The 18,414-nt window shown below is 54.3% G+C and overlaps 1 protein-coding gene across 1 annotated transcript; it reads right to left on the bottom strand.

Moving 5' to 3' along the window:
* Window positions 1-162: 162 nt before the first annotated feature.
* FOXRED1 (FAD dependent oxidoreductase domain containing 1) lies at window positions 163-18,048 on the bottom strand. The gene is made up of 11 exons (XM_073321121.1): window positions 17,845-18,048; window positions 13,511-13,731; window positions 12,075-12,185; window positions 11,193-11,311; window positions 10,156-10,250; window positions 8,679-8,780; window positions 7,127-7,200; window positions 5,909-6,069; window positions 5,236-5,365; window positions 4,216-4,320; window positions 163-3,678 (listed from the first exon to the last, which is right to left on the bottom strand). Exons 1-11 carry the CDS (start codon window positions 17,978-17,980, stop codon window positions 3,424-3,426), a joined length of 1,509 nt encoding a protein of 502 aa, XP_073177222.1. The 5' UTR covers window positions 17,981-18,048; the 3' UTR covers window positions 163-3,423.
* Window positions 18,049-18,414: the final 366 nt, after the last annotated feature.

The raw sequence follows: 18,414 nt of genomic DNA, 5'->3' as shown, positions 1-18,414 counted from the left end.
CTGGTGCGCAGGCTCAGCCAGGCCCTGCACCACAGCTCACTGAAGCTGATGGGAGTTTTCCCTGTGACTTTGGATGAAGTGTAAGTGCAGTACCGCCCTGCAGGGGAGTGAGCAGACTGTCCTTAGCCCCACACACATACCCACAACCACCACCATCACAGCCCCACACTGCATCATGACTTTATTTCAGTACAGATCACAAGTGAGGAGCTGGTACAAAGCTCTAACATGCAATTGGAGCGGCACAGAGGCAGTGAGGTAGGTGAGGGGCACAGCCTTCCTGGGTCATCTCCTAGAAGATTGCAGCACTCTTGGGATGGGACAGCAGCTGGGAGCTATTTCCCATTCTAAACTCCTCCTCCTCCTCCCCCTGTGCCCAACTGTGGCCCCCAGGCATCACACTCATCTTAAGGCAAGGGTGGGCTCAAAGCTGTGGTAGCATTCTAGACAGCAACAGCCTGGCCCTGCTGGTTCCTAGCCCAAGGCAGGGGTGACCACCGCCAGCAATGGCCACTTCCCAGGGAAAGCCCATCTCAAACCAGGCTGGGTTTGGCAGCAGCTCAGCTGTTAGTCAGCCCAAGCATCCAGGCCATGCTGTGCCAGTCAGGGAAGATCAGCAGTGTGTGTCTTGCACATCTGGGCCAGCTGTGATCGGTCACCTCTGGAATAGCTTTGATTTTCCTTTTCTGGGTCATGCAGACCCCTGACTTCACTTCTGTTCCTCTGAAATGGAGTCAGCACTAAGTAACATCAACAGGTTACATTCTGCGCCAAAAAAATTAAAAAATTCTGCACCAAAAAGTTAAAAATTCTGCAAAATTTGGCAAATTTTATTTGTCAAATTAATGTGGTTGCTCGAGCATGGTATTGGGGAGCATAGGCCCCTAGCTGCACAGAGGTGGGAGATCACTGTTCAGCTCCCCCAGAACATGGACTCAGCAGTGAGGCTGCACCCAACCTTGAGACAGGGCAAGGACTGGCCTACCCCAGAAACACCCCAGGGCCCTGCCCCTCTGTGCCAGGTGCACCAAGTGTGGGAGACAGGCGGATCCAAGTGTGTGTGTGGGGGGGAAATCTAGGTGTGGGTTGAGAGGGCTCTGGGTGGGGCAAGCTGGGTGGGGGCAACTCAGTGGGAGATCCAAGTGCAGGGTTCTGGATGGAGAGGGGCTTGTTGGGGGGTTCTGGGTGCAAAGGTAATGGGACGCAGCAAGGGGGTCCAGGTGAAGGTGGTTGGGGCTCAGCAGGGGTGGTGGTCTGGGTGTGGGGAGCTTAGTGGGAGGGGGGTGGGGGTGTCCAGATGCTGAGGGAGTGATGCTCAGTGTGGTGGGGAATCCAGGTGTGGGTGACTTGTCCAGATGGTCCAGGTGCAGGGAGTGGGGTTTGTCGTCAGGGGGAGCAGGGTTCTGAGCATGGGGGAAGTGAGGCTTGGCCAGAGGGTCTGGGTATGAGGGGGTCTAGGCAGAAGGGGGAGCAGCTTCCTGTACAGTGATCCCTCCCCCTGCAGCTCAGGAGCGATAGGTGAAGGAAGAGTGTGGGGTGAGGGGGCAGTTTGGAGACTTTCCTACAGCCAGGGGAGAAAGCTGGGGATGGGTCTGACCTGGCCTCGGACACTGTGCAGGGGAAGAGGAAGTCCCGTTCTCCCCAGCCCAGCCGGGACTAGCAGCTGAGCCAGGCACGGGGTAGGAGCCACCAGCTGGGTCTTCCCATCTTGCCTCCTGCCCCCCAGTGATGTACCTCTCTGCCAGCTGCCCTGGGCACCTGAAACATACAGCTGGGGGGAGGAGCGGGGGGGGGGGGGGGGAGTCCTATGACTGCTCTTGTGGCTTCCCTTTGCTTCCCTGTCAGAAAGTCATTTTTCTGTGAGGAAGCAAAGAAATCTGCGGGAGACAAATTCTGCACATGCGCAGTGGCACAGAATTCCCCCAGCAGTAATCCAGTCAGTCCCTGGCTGAGGAGCAGCACTATCCTCCTGCCTTGGCCAGTGCTCCACGTACAACAGGAAGAATGAGCAATTAGTAGTCCAGCTCCTCGCAGGGATTCATGAGTTTTTGCTCCTCTTGGCACCTTACAGTCAAGAATCTCAGAACACTTTGGGAAGTTAATGCTCTGTGAATCTGGACGCTGCTATGGCGTGCTCCTGAGGGCGTTCAGGGGAGGATCGCTACAGCCAATAACAAGACACTGGCTGTAAAGACACATGTTGTGGGGGGAGGTTTGTTTTCCACCTCCTCCAAGACCAACAGTGCCAATGAACTTCCGTTCCTATAGTGCCTTCAGTCCAAAGGGCACCAAAGCATTTTGCAACCCCGGAGGGGCGGGGGGGGAATTAAAATTCTACACACAGGGACCATTTTAAGTAATGCTGGAATTCAGCCACCTCTGGGCTGGAATGTGACATCCATATAACAGCATACAATAGTTTGGGATCAGAAGTGAAGACAACTGTAGAAAAGGGGCACTGGAAGGGCTATGGAGGTAGGCAGAATGATTAGCCAAATCGGAATTTGATCAGAAAAATGAGGCCTCAAAGAAACAGGAGGGTGGGATAAAGATAAAGCACTCTAAGATCCATGGGTCCATAAGAAGAGCCTCTAACAGAATGCAGGCCATTCTTAGTCACCCAGCTGTTAAGGACTTCACCCTACATGCAGGAGTTGGAAGACAATAGGCTGCGGAACCAATCAGTTAATTTCTGTTCCCAGCATAAGCAGAGCCTAGAAGAGAGCTGGTGCCTTTTGGAGCCTGGAGAGGTTAGGCACAGGGAACAGGTAGATATACCACAGGCTCTGATGGAGAGAGAGCCTGTTTCTGCTGCGGGATCAGGGAGTGAATGGCTCCGAGGGGTGAAGTGGGATGTGGGGCCTTTTACCTCATATCACCAGGCCGAATCTGGCTCATATTAGCAGTAGCTGGACACAGCAATTATCGGAGGTCTGTATATGGTTTGTGGGATATGCAGATGCTGTCAATCTCTGGGCCGGATGAGCCAGCACCAGAGACCTCGAGAGATGTCCGGGACACCAGGCAGGTAGAAAGGGTGTCTGAGTACAGGCTGCTGCTAGCCTGGTGCTGCAATCTCCATCACTGAGCAGGAGCACGCGTTTTCTCCTGCAGCTAATGGTGTGATTGGGCCAACAGCTGGGAGAGAGGGATTCAGGAGTTAAAACCAACAGCTCCAAGAGGCAGCACTGTCCAGTGAGTAGAGCAGGGGCCTGGATTCTATTCCCAGCTAAGACACCAACATACGACATGGCCTATGGCAAGTCACTTCTCTCCGTACCTCAGTTTCCAATCAGGATCCTGAACTAACAAGCTGGCGTCAGGCTGCAGAGCTCCGAGATGCTCATGGGAGCAGACAGAGTGTTACGGCTCTGGGGAGGAGAGGAGGTGGGACCCACCAACTGGCTGATTCGTTCCAAGCTCTCAGATAATGTTCCTCTCGAGGACCTGCTCCCCAGAGACGAACCTGTTGAAGGAGAACTTCTCCATGTTGATGGTCATGAACTTGCCTTCCAGAATGAGCTCGGCCACAGCCCTGCCTGCCGCTGGCGACAGCTGCAGCCCGTGCCCGCTGAACCCCGTGATGAAGAGCATATTCTCCACCAGCGGGTGAGGGCCCAGCACGGCGTTCTGGTCAAACGTGTTGTAGTCATAGTAGCCAGCCCAGGCACTCTTCACCTGCCCAAAGAACACACACTCAGGGCCTTGCAGGCCTTCTGCCAGTGGGACTGACCTATCCACCAGGAAACCCCACCTCACACTGGCATTGACACCCCCTAGCCCCCCATGTTGGCAGCCGCAGCCGGGAGGCCCAGGAATGAACAGATCAACCAAACTCACCTCTCACGCCTGAGGAGTGTCTCATGGGGAGGGCTGCACGAGGGGGAAGCTTGCTCTGTGTTGTTCCCACTTCGAGGACAGAGGCCTCCCACCTCCAGGGCTGTCACTTTAAAGTAGCTCCTGACGCTCCTCTCACTGGCCTATCATCCCCACCAGCCACCCGTCCTGATACCGCCGCAGGGATACGAGCTGCTGTAGCCCTGCCAGCTTGGGCGCTCCTGCACTGCCATCCGATCACATCGGCAAACCTTCCCCTTCCCCGGGGTTCTCCAAGTCACGGACCAGCCCCACCGGGACGGGGAGAGAGAGGGAGAGACGTTCACTTCCTCCTCTTTTCTCAAGGTGAACAAGCACAGGGATGCACAGGCCTGTTACCTTCAGGGACTCGAACACCGGCACCCGATGGGCCAGACGGGGCCAGATCTTCTCCTGGAAGAAATTGTGATCGACTTCCAGGTCTTGGATGTCTGGCTCTTCCTCCTGGGGGTGGGACCAAAGACAGGGTTTGTCACCCAGACGGCGACCCACGGCCCTGGTGCCAGAGCTCAGCAGGGAGCTACCTGTTAGCAGCCTGAGCTGGGAGAGGCGGCTCGAGAACAAGCATTCAGGGGGCAGCAGGGCTGTTCTGCATGGCAGTGTGACGGAGCTGGGCTTGGGTGCTGGCTGTGGGGTTACAGAGCCCAGTCTAGGGGAGCAGGTCACTGTCCAGGGACGCTGGTGGGGGCGGGCTGGTTCCATTCGGCTCCTGTGGAGCTCCAGCACTGAGAGCTCCCAGGGAGGTTGTAACTGGACCCGGGCGAGTCTGGGATTCTGTAAGGATGGGGTGGACGCATCTGCTCCTGATGCTGGAGAGACGCTGCCGAGCCCCATTGCTGCCATGGAAAATTCCCCACTCCAAAGGGACCGATTATGTGTGCTCCAGGGCTGTGTCTGACAGCGTAGGAGCAGAGCCGCTCAGTCCATGAGGGGAGACTCGGATCTGCCAAAAGCCGTTTCCATTACACCGTCCCCCTCCTGAGTCCTGCACTGCAGCCTTTCCCTCCTAGGACGGGATGCTCCCTGCAGTTCATCAACGCTGAATCAATCAGCCAGAGAGGGCGCTGGTGAGCGACTGAAAACACTCCCCCTCTGTTGGTTCCCGTTTAACTGAACCCAGACTGCCTCCACGGTGCGAGTTGCCCGTTGCTGTGGGTGAGGGGAGGGGCATGCATCACGGCATGTCCTGACTGCGGGGGCAGTCTGACGTCACTAAATCCAGTTCCCCCCATATCTATAGGGCCATTGCTCCCCCGCCCCCGATTACGGGGCTATCGCTCCCCCGCTGAGCCCTCCCCACTTCCCCCTTTACGAGATGCTTCGCTGGTTACGACTGCCTCGAGACCCCGACTGACTCACCTCTGGTGGGCTGAGGCCTCCCAAGTAGTTGCCTCCCATGCCTTCCCGGCGGAAATAAGCCTGCGTGGTGTCAACCAGCATGGGACAGTCCAGGCCAGGCCCATCAGGGCAGTGCCACACAAAGATATACCTGGGGGTAGCGGGGGCGGGGTGAGTTGGCTAAGGGACTGAAGGCCAACCCCCACCTCTTCCCGGGGTTCAGCCAGAGCCCTGGGAGCCAGAGCAGACCCAGGGAAGAAGTTTCCGGAAGGTACGAGCAGTTTGGGGCAGGGGCTGCCTTTTTATCCGCCTCCTGGACAGCGCCGGGCACTATGCCAGTGTTCACCCAAGCCAGGCAGTCAGAATCCAACCTCCCAGGCCTTCCCAATTTCCAAGGCTTCTGCTTGTCCACCTTCCCAGAGCAACAGAACCGAGAGCAGGGTATTTCTGGCCGCCCTACGGTCCCGAGCACAGCGGAGTCGCCCTGAGGGAACGCACCTCATTTGACCGCTTAACCTAGTCAGCTCTTGCGCTGAAGCTTCACTTGGCTCTTCCCCAGCTCACCCCCTTGGGGGAGATATGGGAGTCCCTGGAGAAGGAATCAAACCTGAATGTGCAAATCAATGCCCACACCTCACACATCCAAGGATCCTGTGTCACAAATCCCACCCACGCCACGTTATTTAACCTGCACCTTTTCTTGGGCTCCACGGGTAGCTTGATCCCTTCTTGGGTGTCGGGTGGCCCGATCCCAACGCTGGCCATCTCGGCCAGCTTCTGTGACCAGGGGCCAGCTGCATTGACCACCAGGGAGCACTCCACGGGCTGGTATTCCAAACTGTTGGGCATGTGGACCTGGAAGGCACAAGGGGGAGAGCAGTGAGCTTAATAGACCCCAAAGAGCCCTGGGTGCCAGATGCCCCTTGAAGGCTTTCCAGGCAGAGCAACAGCGCTGCACTGGAGCGGGTGTCATGGAATAAAGAGGGGAACTGCCCCCCGAATTACCCTGCACTGGAAACAGATGTTGGGGAGCCACTGCTTCATGGGGCAGAGCAAGAGAAGGGGGAGGGCAGGAGCGGCTGTGCATAGGGTGCTGGAGAGCAGGAAGCAGTGAGGAGAGACAAAGATGGTCTTGTGGTTATAGCATGAGGCTGGGCCGCAAGAGAACCCAGTTCTCTTCCCGGCTCTGCCACTGACTCAGAACGTGGTCTTGGGTGAGTCCCATCATCACTCTGTGCCTCAGTTTCCCCATCTGTTAAAGTGAGATAATATTAGTGACTTACCTCACTGGGGGGAGTGGGGAGAAAATGAAGCATGGAGGGAGCATCACACAATGAGTCCCTGGCAGAGGTGGGAGTAGAATCTGGAGTCCCACCACCTCTGGAAACCCACTGCCTAGGTTCTTGGACTAGGAGGTATCGCTGTGTTGGTACCCTGGCTCCCACGGACACGTGGCCCCACACAAAGGAGAAGGAAGCTTTTTCAGTTATGCAGTGTGTTCGGATTTCAAGACCAGAAGGACCAGCTATCATCCAGTCTGACCTCCAGTGTAGCATAGGCCAGGGGATTCTGCCCCGTGACTTCTGCACCGGGCCCCGTGACTTGTGGCTGAACTACAGTGCAGGTTTTTGGAAGCCACCCAGTCTCAATCTGAAAAACTCCAAGTAATGGCGAACCCACCACGACCCTCAAGGAGCTGTTCTAATGGCCAATTACCCTCACTGTTAAAATATCCCCAGGTCAGGGTTAACTGTATGACCCCCACTCAGCCCCCTAGTGTGTATGTCTTAGGAGATCATCATTTTTCTTCCACGCAGGTGATCAGTAGGGTCAAGCCCAGGACGCATCACAGATCTCTCCTGTCTGAGACATGACACTACCAGTGGGACCAGACCACTGGGGGATTACTTACGCGGACATAATTAATGCGGGAGAAGGTCAGCTCCCCCTCAGGCGTCATTATTTCTCGGGAGGAGATGGTAAAGGCTGGGAAAGAGAAACAGAAAAAAACATGCAGCAAACAGCAATTTGCTCACTCCCTTCAAATACCTCTGAGGATCTGGGCCTATCTGCAGCAGGCACAACTGGCTAATTTGCACAGCTTGTAAGTAACACACAAAGACCAGCTCTCCACAGTGCAGAATTACCCATCACTGCTAGAGAATAGCCTACAGTCCCATTTACATTCAAACTAAAATCTCTAACAGCTGTTTATTTGTTTTCAGTACATTTCATGATCCCTGCTCTGTCCCTGTGTTCACTCACTGATCTGTACCGTACAGTGATCGGTAACGGGCAGGCACACAGCTCACGAGCGAGTCACAGCAAAACGGGGGGGGGAAAAATCACTAGACAGATTACGGAGAAATCTAACTTGTGCTAAACCACCCGAGACCAAGAATACATCAGAGATAATGGATAATAGATGCTGTAAATATACTTGACTCTCATACAGTGCTTTTCAGCCATAGATCTCAAAACTCTTTACAAAGATAGATAACTGTCCTTAGCCACATGTTACAGATGGAGAAACAAAGACACAGAGAGATTAAGTGACTTGCCCAAAGTCACGTAGTGATATTGTGGCAGAGCTAGGTATAGACCGGCTGTCCCCTGACTCCCAGCTCTGTCCTTATTCCATTAATCCCCATCTGCTCATTTACCCATTCCACAGTTCTTCAGATAGACAGCCATGGAATTTAACATAGAATCAAAGGCATCAGAAATGGACTGTCCCATGTGGTACCATTTAGGTGAGTCGCTGAGAACAGGCCTGCACTGTTCCTTACAGGAGATATTCTCCAATGCTTCATCTACTATAATTTGAAAAGAGCACATGAGGAAATGGACTAGAAAACGTTTGGCAGGTTTGTCTGTTTATTTTTTAATTAAATGTTTGGCAGGTAAAAAGCCTTTGGTTCCAAGCCCTAAGCTCAGCACTCTGCTTCTCCTACTACAGCTGATGAAATCCCCGATTTCAAAAGCAGGGCAAGGAGTTACCTTACATGCACTGCTTTAGTGTCTGTGACATCCCCAGCAAACTGTGGCAGGGGAAACAATCCTGGACTCCAATCTGGGCCAACAGAGGATATCAATTGTTTCTAAAATACATTTCCAGAACTTACACCTACACACTTTTGTTTCTGATTCAAGGTCTTAAGTGGTTTTGGCAGCTATTTATTTCATTTTATCACCTGTATTAATTTTTCCATCTTATTTTAAAGATAGCAGCTCAGCAACACCTCTGGAACAGCTGAGCAACCCCTAGTACCCAGCTGGATCAGTACCGAATCCCTAACACTACGATTCGCAACCTTACATGCGCCTTTGAGGTCTCCCATCCAAGTAATGACCAGATACAACGCTGCTTAGCTGGGAGGATCTCAGCACATGGTATTGCGACAACCCTACAGGGGGGGTCAAAACTACTTGCCAGCCTCAAACAGTGAGAGGGGCTCACTTACACGTCACTTCTCCGAAGCACTGACAAACACCCATGGACATTGCTTTTCTCCTGAAGGCAGTGAGGAGGGACCAAGGATCAAACCAACCCTCATTTTCTAGGCCTAAAGAAAGAAGAAATGGTCACATGGAAGAGCAGGCATGAACAAAGCAACCATTCACCCACACAAGCGCCCTACATGTAGGATGCCTGCAAAGTACAGCCCCCGTCCTACAGACACTTGTGCTCACACTTAACTCTATGCATGAAAGGTTCCACTGAAGTCAACAGAATTAGTCACAGGCACAAAGGTAAGTATGTGCATAAATACCTGTGCGTTTAGCAGATGCATTATGCAGAAACGTATGTATTATTATCCCTATTTTATAGAGGAGGTGAGTTAGCTAGGCCAACTAGAGTTTATTGCTGCTTAAGGTATCAATTTTTTTCTTTAATATACAGGTATCATTCAGCAACAGACAAGTATTTAACTTATAGTTACATAAAAGTTACACCAGTTCCCAGGAAGGAGCACTTTAATGAAGGGTGAATTCCAGCTTCCATTCTACCTCCATTTTTGTTTTTCAGTCTTGCCAAACAAATTCTCATTGGTCTGTATGGTTCCGTGTTTGGGCTCATCCAAAAGGTGAATTTGTTTGGAGAGTCTGAATGAGATCAGTCCTGTTATTTCCAAGTCAAGCAGCCAGGAAGATAAAACACTTTCCCCACACATTCCAACTGAGCATTTTTATGCTCCGATAACTCAAATGGGTGAAGCTAGAAATTTTAAACTTGGCTTGATTTATAGACCTCAATGGGGAAGGGAAAACAGTTCAAATTTAAAGGAAGTCAGTACGATAATTTTGGAGGTGTGAAAATGTAAAGTCAGCATCTCTACGCAAATGCATCTGAATTCTAGTCCCCCTCCCCAGTCTGATGCAGTGATGCCTTCAGTTAAGCGTGTTCTCTGCAGATCGGTCAGAAAAAGTATTGCCGAGTTTCTCCCCTCTATTTCCCCAAGGAAAAAACAGGGAAATTAAATGCAAAAACCTAAATATTAGTGTACAATCGAGAAATCAACCACCCAAAAGTTACGTTTACATGGCCATATTGTACATACAATCTTAATGATATTCCCATCTGCCTTGTTAAATGAAAGCCCTGTTATACTGTTGGTTTTATTATTAGAGATGTGCCATGAAACAGACATGTAACAAGCTGCGTTAAATATTTATCAGAAACCTTAATTTTTGGCACTCTCTTACTCTGGACTTTGATTTTTCAGCCCTAACATGGCATTTAGGTGTAGTTTTGCACTTAATATCTAACAGCAGGATTGGCCCTTGAAATGAAAGCTGGTCTTTTCAGTTCCTTTCGTAGTTTCAGAAACATCTGTTACATTTTCTTTTTAATTTTACTCCTCTAATATTTAGTGAGACTGATGTGCAAAGGGAGTTCCATTCCCCCATGGGGTGAGCAGGGGTCTAGCAATTAGATACCATAGGATGCCACAGCCACATCATTGGTATTTATCCATGGATACTTCTTCTTCAGTTGTGCTGGTGACAGAAGGCAGACCTCAGCTCCTTCAGCCCTGAAAAGCCATTAAATATACATTAGAACACGCTGGTTTTAGTCCTGATACAGCTATTGTTAGGAAACACGTGGGAGAAGATCTGGAGAGAATGAAGCATAACCACTAGGAGAAAAAAATGGAAATCCAGGATGTTTACCGTAACTTGATAGCAGTTCTGCTTCTCTCTCTCCAGACCTCCTCCCCATGCTAATGGTACAAGGCTCCTCATCCCTAAACCCCTTCATGTGCTAGGTCCCAGCTAGCTCAAGTCCATCTCTCTTCCTGCTCCTCACACAGGGACGCTTCATCTGGAGACCCACAGTGTAAAGGTCACAAGGGCTGGACATTCTCAGTAGAAGGCCCTTTGCTACAGAATTCGCTATCCAGGGACTTTAAGGCCAGAAGGGACCATCGTGATGATCTAGTTTGACCTCCTGCACATCACAGGCCACAGAACCTCACCCACCCACTCCTGTAATAGACCCCTAACCTCTCGCTGAGTTACTGACATCCTCAAATCATGGTTTAAAGACTTCAAGTTACAGAGAATCCATCATTTACACTAGTTTAAACCAGCAAGTGACCCGTGCCCCACACTGCAGAGGAAGGAGAAAAACTCCCAGGGTCTCTGTCAATCTGACCCAGTGGAAAATTCCTTCCCAACCCCCCCAGTTAGACACTGAGAGCAAGACCCACCAGCCAGACATCTGGGAAAGAATTTGCTGTAGTAACTTAGAGGCCCCTCCTCCCCAATCTAGTGTCCCATCACCAGCCATCAGAAATATCTGCTGCTAGCAGTCGCAGATGGGCTACATGCCACTGTAGGCAGTCTCATCATACCACCCCCTCCATAAACTTATCAAGCTCAGCCTTGAAACAAGGTTGGCTGGCCAATATCAGCCACTACATCCACTGCCTCGCTTCCCAGCTCCCACTGTTTCACCCGCCGAGGGGCTGTACCTCTGAATGTGCACGTTCTCCTCCAACACGGCAGCTCTGTCCTCCGAGGCCAGGAAGAGGTATCCCGAGGGGTTAAACTGAATATCTATGGGCGGCTCGTTCACAACCCCCAAATGCTCCTGGGGACAGAGAGCTCCCGTCAACACTCCAGTCACTGATCTGATTCAGGCAGACGCAGAGGGAGAAGGACCTGGGACCCATTCAAGAGACCATCACTGCATTATCTCCCCGTAAAATGGAGGAGCTGCTCTGGTTTGGCAACCCCCTCAGAATGACCTGTCCTCCTCTGCTAGAGACCTCCCTTGAGCTCGTCAGTGCGGCTTTTTGCTCTGCCAGAGGGGTCGCTGACAAGCTGCATAGGCCCCCTCAGTCTCCCTAGTGATCGACAGCATCACCTACGTACATTTCCCAGCACTTGTCAGCTTGGGAGCGAAGATGGGACTCGAACCTAGATCCCTTGCGTGGCCACGCAGAATGTGGCCTGGTTACTGTTTGTACTGTGCTTCAGCACACAAAGAACAACAGAAAGCCCGAGGTATTACTAAGCATAGGCCACTGACTGATCATTCTCTCCCAGAAGAGAGACAGGTGAAATAGCGATGTGAGACACTTGTGTAAATCCAGAGCCACTCCGGATTTACACCAGGCCCACAAGCAGGTATAAGCAATGCAGCAGCGAATACATTGTCACACACACAGCTAATTAAATGAACTATACTACGCTCCATCTGCAGCCATGGCGACAAGGGGGTTCAGCATGCCTGTAGCTCCCCTACGCTTCCTGACTCCAAACTCTCTCTAGCACGGCGCTTGCAGGCGTTGAGGCCCCTGGAGAGTCAGGGCCCTAGCGCCTCCCTTCAGACCTTGGCCAGCGTAACGTACGTTGATCGTGCGCAGGAAGAATGCTGAGTAGAGGGACATCTGGATGTTTTCTGGCAAGGAGAACTGCTGCCGAATCCCTCCTGCAGAAAGCACCGTGGAGGCTTGCGAGTACTGTAGGGAAGCCAAAGGGGCAGGGGAAGGATGGTCAGGATGGCAGAGTTACCAGAACAGAAACGAGGCAGCTAGTTTTCAGTTCTTCCCTCTCACAGGCTCTAGTGCTGGTGAAAGGCCCGGGCCCAACAGCCCTGGGGACTGAACTTGCCTGTTCACGGAGCAAAGCCAGGACAAGTAGCAGCTGTGAAACAATCCCCTGATGCTGCTCTACCAAGGAACCCTGCAAACTCCCTCTAGTGAGCAGAGGGGAGATCAGTTTCCATGAACCATTCACTCCTGTGTTGGCCTCCTGAGATTATCAACGGGGTGATGTGGGCACTTGCCCTTTGGGAACTGGAGAGGCCACCAAACATCTTGCAGATGGCATCAACTTTTGGTCCCTTCCAACCTGGGCTGGAGTCCAACCACTGACCTTGAGGCTGCATCTCGCATTAGCAAGCCCTGCCCCCACATGCTGTCCCTAGCCCAGCATTTGCAGGGGGTTATCCTAGACGTTAGGGAGACCCTAAAAGAGCAGGGATGCAGTTACCCCGTTATGGGTGGCCAAAGCCCGCAGCAGCCCCATCCTGGTCATTAATGGGTAAAGAAATAGGATGGTGAGGAACAAGGACGAACTCACAGATGCAAAGACAAATCAGAAGATCTCAGGACTGGAAGGGACCTCCTGCGTCAGTACAGGCAGCCCCATACAATCCCATTCTTAAATTTATCAAGCTCCAATGCAGACACAGCAGAGGCCAAGTGACCTACTGGTGTGTCCTGGCTCTGCCCAAGCAATGTCTTGAACACACAGGTGCTGATCTATTTTAACACCATGGAACATGGGAGTCCTTGATCAAAATAAATGGGCTGGAACATTGTAACCCCCTGTATGCTGGTCTTAGAGTCACTACTGAATCACCCGGCCCAACCCTGATCTCTGGGATGATTTAATTGGGGATGGGTCCTGCTTTTGAGCAGGGGGTTGGACTAGATGACCTCCTGAGGTCCCTTCCAACCCTGATAGTCTATGATTCTGCAGGGCCAGTCACTAACTCCTTCCCCACTGACCCCTTCTCTGATCAGTCTCTGCAGCCTCCAGCCCTTCCCGGGGGAGCCCATTCCACTGCCCCAACTGCTCTGGTGGCTAAGATGCTCACCTTTTATGGACGCGAATCTTCCTTGTGTGGGGAGGGAGACCTGGTGCAAGGAGGGGGACATGGTGGGTTGGGTCTGCAGTGCAGCCACAGCACTTGGAGTTCAGCTCATTTTCTAAACCCTTGCCTAAACGAGACTCCGGGATGCTGCATATTTTAGTGGTAGCCTTCCCAGGGGTAACTTACCATTGGGTCCTTCTCAATCACAACCACTCGGAGCGCATCTCTCCGGGGCTCCAGCGCCTTCAACCAGTAGGCCACGGACCAACCCATCACCCCTCCCCCCACAATGACCACATCTGCGCGCTCAGGAGGGAGACCCTTTGTGGTACCCATGGGGTCCCAATCACTGCCCGGGAGGCTCTCTTTTAACTTCTTCTGGAACTTCACCACCTCCTTCTCCAGGTCTGTAAAGAGAGACGGGATTGTTAGCTGGCTCACCCTCTTCCAGCATGAGAAATCCAGACAGCAGGAGCAATCACCAGCCCAAACAGGGCTATGCAAGTGTAACGCAGGGAGAGCGGGGCAGCGTTAGGCAGAGGGGCACTGCGTTTGCTGGGCAAGTTCAGGCAAGGCTCAAGACACACTTCCCTTCTCTGTTTTCCATTAACCATGTGGTAAAGTCACGAGGCCCAGGCTCTAGTGACATGCAGATAACGGCACATCTCCCTTCTCCACTGATACAGCCTCTGCCATCCCCAAGACGTCCCGACAACTGGGGGAGTTCTGCAGGTGGACAAAGATCGTTTGGCTCTGGTTCAACCCAGGAAAGTCACAAATGATGTTTTTAGGAAGGGGAAAGACTGAAGTGCTCTAACTTCACCTACAACTGAGCCATCAGACCAAGCAGGTGGATGCAGAGATTACCACTAGGGCGAGGAATTCTTCCTTCCCTCGTTGTGTGGCAGGAAACCGCCTTCCCTGCTTTCAGATGAGGATATAGCCACTGAGATTCACAGCACCACCTGCGTGCTAGATGACTGCACCTCATTCAATCTAGGGCTAAATTAAACTGACATGGCTCAGCCTGCAACAGCATATCTCATTAACCAAGGCCAATATGAACACGTCACACGTGTGTATTGTACATTCCACTGGCTCCCCGTTTGGTCCAGGACAGAAATTAAGGTCCTGGTCCTAACCTCTAAAGCCCTTAATGATCCCAGATCACCCCAGCCTATAAGAAAGCTACACTCCACAGGAACTCTGCTGCTGGAGAGACCCAGATTTAGTCTATATGGTGCTAGGAGCAGAGCAGTCTCTGGCTCTCAGACCCAGTGTAATCCCAGCTATGGGACTCCTTGCTTCTTAGGCTCACTGCTCAGTCTGACAGCATCCTTTTTGATCAAGCCTTACCGTGTAAATACCACATGCTCCTCAGTCCAGTCTTGGAAGTGGGGGAGGGATACCTCAGCGGTTTGAGCATTAACCTGCTAAACCCAGCGTTGGGAGTTCAATCCTTGAGGGGGCCATTTAGGGATCTGGGGCAAAAATTGGGGATGGGTCCTGCTTTGAGCAGGGGGTTGGACTAGATGACCTCCTGAGGTCCCTTCCAATTCTGATATTCTATGGTTTACATTGACTTTTTTCTCTGTTGAGCATTTTTCACCTGCACTGAATCCACTTAATTGACAACCCTGGAAATCAACTTTTCTGTTCAGGTTCTGCAGGTGCCCTGTCACTGCCCAGCCAATACGGCCTCAGTCTTGCCCTCGAGGGACCACCTGGGGCCAAGAAATTACTTGAGTCCCAGCTCCCCATTCATTCCCTGACTTCTCTGCTCAGACTGACAACAAGGGAGACAACACTGCCAATGGCGATGGTAGTTTTGGAAGAGTTTTTTTTTTTTTGACAACTGGCCTGAGATTCAATAAAAAAGCATCTTCTCTCTTATATCATGTCATGTCCAGGTCACCACCCAGCTTGCTGCAGTCACTGGTAGTTTTATTTCTCTGCTGCGTGGGACCCACACAGAGGTTACGTTTGCTTTGAATATGCAACAGAACAGCATATATGGAATCCATGGAAACAAGAGGATAAATTCTAGTCTCCCCAGAGGCCAGTCTTTTGTGCATCATTCTGGGGTACACGCTTTAGAGTCCCCTTCTTGGCATGCAGGTTAGCGATCTAGATCAGCACATGGTCACGTGATCCAGTTCCAATGCCAGCCCAATATTTAATGGAAACCCAGAGACCAAGATGTCACTCTTTTCTTATCACATGTGGCATCCATCCAAAGCTGATCCCATAGCTAGCAGTAGCCACTGGAGTCACTGACTACTGCGATGTGACAAGCCTGTTAACCTTTTGTAACCCTTATCAAGGTCATGTAACTGAGCCCAGGAAATAGAGTTCAGTCTCTTTCCACCGCCCCTGTGCATCACATATTCATTGCTACACAGAACATGGATCAAAGTTCGCTACCACCAGGTTGGAATCTGACCCCTGGTATTTATCTTTAAGAGCTGGATGAATCCAATTTAACAACCTGTCTTTATAAACATGTTCAATAGTAATACCTAATGTTATATAGTGCTTTTCAGCCACAAATCTGAAAGCATTTTATAAAGGAAGTCAGTATCGTTAGCCTCGTTTTACAGATGGGGAAACTGAGGCACAGAGAGACATGACTTGCCCATGGTCACCCAGCAGGCCAATGGCAGAGCCAGGAAGTTCACCTAGCTCTTCTGAGTCCCATCCAGTGGCCTCTCCACTACATGCCTCTTAACGCTAAAATTAAGGGGCTGAATTACCCACTGGAGAGACACCAATGACGAGGCTGCTGGGGAGCAACTTGGCCACAAGAGACTAAAGTTGTAGGAAAAATATGAAAGGTGGGTTAATAGTGAACCCAGCCGCTGTGACAAACTCCGATTAACATAGGGGAGCCTGGGTTGCCTGGCACCACGTGCCCATGGGGTGACACTTTGCCCACCTCTAGCACCTTCTACCTGAGTTCAGAGCATTCTAGGAACAAGAATGAATTTAGCCCGATAGCCAGGCTAAGTGTCCGTTCTGTGTTTGTACAGCCCTAGCACAAGGGGGTCCTGATCCAGGAATACAAATAACCCCCCTCCCCCTCCTCATACAGACGGGAAACCGAGACATGGGGAGAGGCAGGACCCTGCCCAAGGTTGCAGATGGAACCCAGGGGTCCTGGCTCCCAGCCCTCTGCTTGAGCCATGAGAGGAGGCTTTCCCCGGCCCCTTGCAGGGCAGGGAGACCTTGAGGCAGGCGGGTTAAGGTGGCTAGCCCCGGGCAGCAGGTCTCTGCGCACAGCCCGCTGGGGAAGTCGCTCCATCCGCGACAGGGCAAAGGCAGGAGGGGCGCTGAGCAGGTGAGCGCACCCCTCAGCCCCAGGCCATGCCCAGCCCCTGCTGGGGGCGCTCCCGGACCAGGGAGCTGGGACCGTCCTGCGGCAGCTGGGCGGAACATCGCACCCCGATGCCATGGGGAGCCCCAGGACCTCGCCGAGGCCGGGCTCCCCCCCTCCCATCTCTGCCCCAGCCCCCAGCCGAGCCCGGACCCCCCCCCCCTCAGCCGAGCCCGGAGACTCCCCCTCCCATCTCCGCCCCAGCCCCCAGCCGAGCCCGGAGACTCCCCCTCCCATCTCCGTCCCAGCCCCCAGCCGAGCCCGGACCCCCCCCCCAGCCGAGCCCGGAGACTCCCCCTCCCATCTCCGCCCCAGCCGAGCCCGGAGACTCCCCCTCCCATCTCCGTCCCAGCCCCCAGCCGAGCCCGGACCCCCCCCCCCCCCAGCCGAGCCCGGAGACTCCCCCTCCCATCTCCGCCCCAGCCGAGCCCGGACCCCCGCCCCTCAGCCGAGCCCGGAGACTCCCCCTCCCATCTCCGCCCCAGCCCCCAGCCGAGCCCGGAGACTCCCCCCATCCCCCAGCCGAGCCCGGACCCCCCCCCCTCAGCCGAGCCCGGAGACTCCCCCTCAGCCGAGCCCGGAGACTCCCCCTCCCATCTCCGCCCCAGCCCCCAGCCGAGCCCGGACCCCCCCCCCATCCCCCAGCCGAGCCCGGACCCCCCCCCTCAGCCGAGCCCGGAGACTCCCCCTCCCATCTCCGCCCCAGCCGAGCCCGGACCCCCCCCCTCAGCCGAGCCCGGAGACTCCCCCTCCCATCTCCGCCCCAGCCCCCAGCCGAGCCCGGACCCCCCCCCCCATCCCCCAGCCGAGCCCGGACCCCCCCCCCCTCAGCCGAGCCCGGAGACTCCCCCTCCCATCTCCGCCCCAGCCGAGCCCGGACCCCCGCCCCTCAGCCGAGCCCGGAGACTCCCCCTCCCATCTCCGCCCCAGCCCCCAGCCGAGCCCGGACCCCCCCCCCTCAGCCGAGCCCGGAGACTCCCCCTCCCATCTCCGCCCCAGCCGAGCCCGGACCCCGCCCCCTCAGCCGAGCCCGGAGACTCCCCCTCCCATCTCCGCCCCAGCCCCCAGCCGAGCCCGGACCCCCCCCCTCAGCCGAGCCCGGAGACTCCCCCTCCCATCTCCGCCCCAGCCCCCCGGGCCCCCCCACCTCTGAAGAGGTCCCGGCGCTGCGGGAGGCCGGTGCGGAGCTGGCGGGACCGTGGCGCGGAGCCCCCGGCGGGGGCGGGCAGCGGGAGGGGGCGGGGGCGCCCCAAGCCCCGGCACAAGCGCCCAGCCCGGATCATGCCGGCCAGACCAGCCCACCCCCCACGCGGGCCGCCGGCAGGGCCCGGCAGGGCCCGCCCCCGCCCGCCGTCCCCGCGCGGACCAATAGCCTCCAACCACACTACTCCACCCCCCGGGCAAGCCTCCAATCCGCGTCCTCCATGTCTGCCTTTCCCCGATTGGACCTCGCCCACGAACGGGGACTGACCAATCCGCCGGCCCCGTGCTCCGGCACCCACCTCTTCAGGGGCGGGCATTTAACCATAAGGGGCCAATCAATGACGCTACTGCTGGCTCCGCCTCCCGACAGCGGGCGCGGATAGGGCAGTCCCCGCCGCCGGGCCGTCCGTATGCGTAGAACGGACCAATCGCGGTCTCCCGCTTCGGTTCTCCCCTCATGCAGGCGGGAATAGGCCAGTACGGTCACTAGATCCCGCCTCTTCTGCGCGGCCGA

Source organism: Lepidochelys kempii, chromosome 22 (assembly GCF_965140265.1).
Source record: "Lepidochelys kempii isolate rLepKem1 chromosome 22, rLepKem1.hap2, whole genome shotgun sequence".
In the NCBI taxonomy this organism is placed as follows: Eukaryota; Metazoa; Chordata; order Testudines; family Cheloniidae; genus Lepidochelys; species Lepidochelys kempii.
The sequence above is the reverse complement of the archived record's forward strand: the minus strand, read 5'-3'. Positions and strand labels throughout refer to the sequence as shown.